The 6,312-nt window shown below is 36.6% G+C and overlaps 1 protein-coding gene across 1 annotated transcript in view; it reads left to right on the top strand.

The window, feature by feature from the left end:
* Positions 1-6,312, top strand: part of ADGRV1 (adhesion G protein-coupled receptor V1) — a 947,781-nt gene that overhangs the window by 832,963 nt on the left and 108,506 nt on the right. The window contains exon 86 of the mRNA XM_007943393.1: positions 5,393-5,514. Within this exon, the coding sequence (XP_007941584.1) occupies positions 5,393-5,514 (122 nt within the window). The remainder of the gene's footprint in view (positions 1-5,392; positions 5,515-6,312) is intronic.

Raw genomic sequence — 6,312 nt, 5'->3', positions numbered from 1 at the left:
ACTATTGTAAACACAGTATAAATTTCAGCCTCATGTAAATGGACTGTGATTCCCATAATAAAGTCATTATTGTTGTCACTGGTGCACAGCAATAAAGACAAGGTTGCAATTATAAACGAAATAGATAATACAGCCCTAGAGTTTCTTAAAATATGGCAATTGGAATCATATTTTCACTAAAAAAAAGGGATATTTCAGGTATCCTCAATGGAATCTGCTAACTCTTGTTAGCAGACTTTCTTAATGATTGTTGTTGTTGTTGTTGTTGTTATGTGCCGTGGAGTCAAACCTGACTTCTTAATGATAGTAGTACTAAATGATACATCCACTTCCCATTTTTTCCCCTTTTTCTACAAGCAATGTCTTTCACTAAAACCATTTCAAACGACTTGTTTTTCACATTAGTGACTCCTTGTTAGTTTAAGTATTTAAATTAAGTACTCGGATGATTTTTTTTTTCTCTTAGTAGTAGAACATCCTGACAAAAGCTTGGCTTTCTTAGCACAGTCTTTTATATAGATATCCTTAGTCCTTGGGCCCAGTATTGTTTTTGAGAGCTCCATTTTGTTGAATACATTGAAATGATTCTGTTTTCTGTTAACTAATTCACAGCTATAAGTTTCTAACATTGCCAATTGTAAAAGTTTTGCTTGATAAAGGTTGACTGGTATAGACAACAGGGAAGTTTAACTAGTACTTCACTAAATATGAAGTTAAGCCTTAGGAAATATGAAATGAATGAGTTTTTATTAAATGTAACATTAATTTTTAATTTTTTGTTGTTGTTGTTATTATGTGCCATCGAGTTGGACCTGACTCATAGTGACCCCTCCAAGGCAGTATCACTACGGAAGTAGATTGCCCAGCCTTCCTTCTGAGGAGTGGCTGGTGGGTTTGAACCACCAGCCTCCTGGTTAGCAGTCAAGTGCCTTAGGCACTATGCTACAAAAGCTCCCAATTTTCAATCTATGAAACAGAATTTGTTAATCAGCAGCATGCCCCCTCCCCAACTTTCATCCACATCATCCACTCCCCCCGACACCTTCTCATTTTGATCACTGTTCCTCTAGGCCATAAGGAGTCTAGATGCCTTCTCAAAGGTAAGTTTACCATAAAGCTGATGCAGCTTAAGTTTGAAGGCACTCATTTGCATGGGTCTCTTCTAAGATCTTGCACCTAATTATGTATTTGCAGGTTTTCTTAAGAAGTTTCCCACAGTTGTAGAAGCTTCAGGCCCACACAATATGGATGCACCTCTAGATCCATTTTTTTCTCTGAAATCAAGTCTTGATCATTATTGCACTGCTAGAGAGCCAGCCTGGGGTCTGTTGTTCAATACGCTGAGTTATTTATGGTTGGCTGTCCTGTATGCAAAGGAGCTCTGGTGGCGTAGTGCCTAAGGCATTTCACTGGTAACCAGAAAGTTGGCAATTCAAACCCACCAGCCGCTCTGTGAAAGGAAGACTGGGCAATATATTTCTGTAAAGATTTACCTCCTCAGAAGCCTAACGGGGGTCACTCTGAGTTAGAATAAACTTGATGGCAGTGAGTTCTTTGGTTTTTGTCTTGCATACAGGATTATCAAGCTACCACTCTTTACTGCATAGTTCCAGAAAAGCATGGGTCATAGGTATTTCTGCACAGTCCCAATATGCTCTCTGGGCTTCTCCACTGGGCCTTGTGAGCAGAAAGCACTTGCTTTTGGTGTTCTTGGCTCTAGACACTTAGAGAAGCATACCAGCTAAATTTTGAAAGACTGGTTCCTAGTTGTTCATACAAAATGTGCATGTCCTTTTGTACTCTGCAAGAGCCATAAATAGAATTTTGTACTTACGCAGTGGGAGCAAAGAGTACAATTGCCAAACTTTATACTTAACCTTTGAAAAACTTAGCTTAGGCAGATTCCTAAATATTATTTTGTCAAAAGTAAAAATGAGCCTCCTGGCCCTTTATCAAGTAGTATGATTTCATTAAACAAAAATTAAGTTTTATAAAAGTTAAATAGATTTTAATATATTCTTCCCTGTCTTGCTACAAGACATTAATGACCAAATAAATATTCATCTGTGTAAACCTTATATTTTTATTCTTACTTTCTCTTTTGCAGTTATAATAAATAACTCAGAAAATAAGTATATTTCTCTGTGAACAGCATATCTGAAAAAGTTATCAGCATAGTCTTTTTGTTTGTTTGTTTTCTAAAGCTTTCCTTCATCTCAAAAATGTCTTTAAGTTGCCCCTTCCTCTTCTCTTTTTCCCTTTCTGTTCCATTTCTCATGGTGCTTTCACATGTCTTCCTTTCCTGAATTAAGTCAAAAAAAAAAAAAAAAAAAGCCATTGAGTCAGATCCAACTTATAGTGACCCCTCCTTGGGTTCCCGAGGCAGTATCATTACAGAAGTAGATTGCCCAATCTTCCTTCCGAGGAGTGGCTAGGCTCCTTCCTCTTCTCTTTTCCCCTTTCTTTTCCATTTCTTATGGTTCTTTCACATGTCTTCCTTTCCTGAATTCAGTACTAAAGCTATTACTTGATACAGAGCAAGGCATACATGCACAGGGAGGGGGTATGGCATAGGATGTAAGAACTCAATCATTGTGAAGAGGACATCCAGGTGAGTGGTAGGTTGCAGCCCAGCATAGGGTATGCAATCCTGAATGAGCTGAGAAAGGTATCTGGATAGGGGAGGAGATGACATCTATAAGACATTGGTTACATACAGAAGAGCTGATCAAATATATTAAGAATGAGAAAATGATTTCTCACTGACAGGAGAGGGAGTTATAAATATGGTGTGGTCTTGGATGGGAATTGGAAGTATTGGTGAGAACTGATTTTCATTACATAGGGAGATACAGAAATACAGTGTGTGTGTGTGTGTATGTACATGCGTATGTGTGTGTGTGTGTGTGTGTGAAGGGGCTCCCACTAACCAAACCATGGACAGTTTGGGCATCAAAACAAATAATGACAATAGTGGATTATAACCTATTAAATAAAATAGGAATGCATAAGTCCATGTTATAAAAATAAGTGAATCAATCAAACACTTGATAGGGAAAAGGATATTTACAATAGTTTCAAAGTAGTGTCACACAAGATACTTTACTAATTACAAAGAAAAAAAGGCTAACTTTACAGTAGAGAAACCCTCCAGTTGTTACTTTAATCAAGAGTCCAAAGTACACATTTATAGTAATGGCATAAATTGAAATCTTGTGTCATTCAACTGAATGCAATGAGAAGAACATGGAATCCCTTCTGTAATACTTCTGTCAAAGTTTATAGTCTAATTCTCATCATGCAAAAATACCATACAAACTCAAGTGTAAGTACACTCTACAAAAAAAAAAAAAAAAAAAAAAAAAAAAAGTGATAAAAAATTATAAAAATACTGGGGTCATGAAACGCAAGGCCACACAGATGAACCATTTGGGATTAAAGGAGACTACAAAAACAAATCCCTACACAAGGAATGGTTCTAAATTGGATCATAACGTTACTAAGGAAATTACTGGCAAAACTGGCAAATCTCGAATGGGATCTGTGGATGATAGCGAAGTAGTACATTAATTTCATGGCTTGATGGCTCTATTGTGATTCTGTGGGAGAATGTCTTATAGGAAATACATAGAAAGTATTCAGAGGGTGATGGGGGATCAGGTGGGCAGTTGTCAACTGTTTAGGATGAAACAAGTTTGTTGTACCATACTTAAAACCTTTCTGTAAGTTTGAGATTGCCTCAAAATAAAACAAAACTTACAGTTTGCTAAGGTTTTATTTAATTCTTCAAATCTCCTAACTATTCAAATCTCCTTTTGTTGTTGTTGTTAGGTGCTGTCAAGTCAACTCCCACTAATAGTGATCTTATGTACAACAGAACAAAATACTGCCCAGTCTTGTTTTCCAGTAGATATCAGACAGTGTTTCACTGCTATTTAGAAGGTTTTCACTGGCCAATTCTTTGAGACGTGGATGGCTCCTTCCTTCTTGCAACTCTGTCTTCGTCTAGGAGCTCCGCTGAAAACTGTCTACCATGGGTAACCTGCTGGTATTTGAAATGCCAGTGGCATAGCCTCCAGCCTCACAGCAACACTAAAGCCACCATAGTAGGACAAACTGACAGGCAATGCCTCTGAATTTTAGGTGCTAATTGATGCTGGTGAGCAAATGTGGACTTTGACATCTGATATGAGAGTTTTCAATAACATGGCCTTTCAGCTGTCTGAAAATGAGTTTTATTTGTGATTGCTAAGATCTAATTCACTTTCTAAATCATCTATGACTTGTTCCTTAAATATTAAAATCAACTCTTTAAGGTTACTATTCTAAGAACTAAATATCAAAGAAAATTCCAAATAGAAATAATTGAAAGGATAATGGAGTCCCTTGACCTTGAAGAAATTTGTTCTGAAAACTATTGAAACAAATTGCAGGATAAAATGATGAGTAGATTCAGCTTCATGTTGATAGGAATGAATTAGTCAATTCATCTCTGCTCTTAACCATAGTTATAATATTGTTGTCTACTCACGCAGAGAAAGAAGATGAATACGTGTTTTTCTATCACACACAAAAAATTTTCACGTGATGAATTCCTGGAGCTCTTGCCCTGAGATAATCTTTCAACCTTAAACCAAAAATATCCCCTGAAGTCCTCTTTAAACCAAACAGTAGTTTAGCTTAACTAGTAAAGAATGTCTGTCTTGAGCCCTGTGTTCTTTTAAAAAACAATCTACGTGTGATCAACTTGACGACAGCAACTCAAAGGTTAGATGGGAAAACCTAGGAGGCAGTGAGTTTATGTTAATGGAGTGGAACAATTCAGAAGAAAAAAAAAAGGCTGACATGGTTGCACTATTTGAAGAATGTAATCAATGTCATGGAATTGTACATGTAAAAATTGTTGAATAGGTATTTGTTCTGCTGTGTTTATTTTCAACAACAACAAAAAAGCTAAAACAAATTTAAAAGAGAGAAATTTTAAGATGAGAATGCTAATATCAGGAGCTACAATTTTCTGGTGGGGAACTCTTTGGAGATGTAGCCATCCACTCTTCCACTGGGATTGAAATATTGTTTCACCCCCATAGTTGTGGCACTTCCCAAACAATCCAGTAGGTGACAGTCTAGGAGAGGAACAGCTATCCTTCCCCACCCCCTGCCTACCAGCAAATTCATTTGCAAAAGAGAAAGAATGTGGACTCAGCAATGTGCTTTCTTCTCTCTGGCACAAGAATGGGATTTCCAAGGCTGTTCTTTCAGAATGGGTACTTAAGGATATAGATAGAGTATCACAAGAAGGGAACCAAAAATAATTTTATGTACATGTGTGACTATGCAGTATTCTAAAGCTCAAAATTATTTTTCTTCTTTTTTTTTTAATGGTTTCTAGAAATTCCACTGGTTTTATATCTCTTTGCCCTGATTTCCATCACTTGGCTTTGGGGAGGACTTCATATGGCTTACAGACACTTCTGGATGTTGGTTCTCTTTGTCATTTTCAACAGTCTGCAGGTAAGGCTTGGTTCAGTTACTAATGAGACACATTCATCCTAATGAACACAAGACATGGATTTATCATTGTAATGATAAAGTGCCTACATATAGGTGAATTTGTGCACACAATAACATTGCAAAGAATTGTAAAACAAATGATTGGGGAATAAACACACAGAGTTTTAGGATAAAATAATTGTGGGTTAAATCTTTAACTCTGAAATAATGGCTTGTATTTTACTTTATTCATTGTTTAAACAGAGAAGACAAAATATTGACTCTTCTTCATTTTGACAATATCCAGGTAACTTAAAAAATCTATTTCTGCAGGATTTATGCTTATAAACTTTGGAGGTGGCAGCCATATAGGACCTATGCACACACTGGGACCGTGACTGTGTCTAAAAGTTACATAACTTGACGAGTGAAATAGACAGTGATGTTCAAGCAGTCCCATTTTAAGTATGGTGCTTTGTGAAATGACAATCTTTGGGTTCACTGAAAAATGGCTTACATGCCCCAAATCAGGCACTGCCCAGCTTAAATTAGTTTTATCAGAGTGCTTGGATAGCATAACTAGAAATTATATAACTGTAGCAGAAACTAATGCTGACTTTTTTAGTGGTTTTGTTAAATGGAAAAAAGAAGAAAAATTGTATCCTGAAATTAGCAAATAGAACAGATGAATACATTTTCCTTATTTCCTAAAGTCAAAGGTCTGTCCTAGACTAAGATAGTTTCTTGAATTTACCAAACTCTCTTAGCAGTCTGTATTTTTACCACCATCTTACAAGAAGCACATGTTGGGGGTGGGGG

This window comes from Orycteropus afer, unplaced genomic scaffold (genome assembly GCF_000298275.1).
Source record: "Orycteropus afer afer isolate SDZICR_OR568_19922 unplaced genomic scaffold, OryAfe1.0 scaffold00105, whole genome shotgun sequence".
Classification (NCBI taxonomy): domain Eukaryota; kingdom Metazoa; phylum Chordata; class Mammalia; order Tubulidentata; family Orycteropodidae; genus Orycteropus; species Orycteropus afer.
Note: the sequence above shows the minus strand (reverse complement) of the source record. Positions and strands in the feature narration are given on the sequence as shown.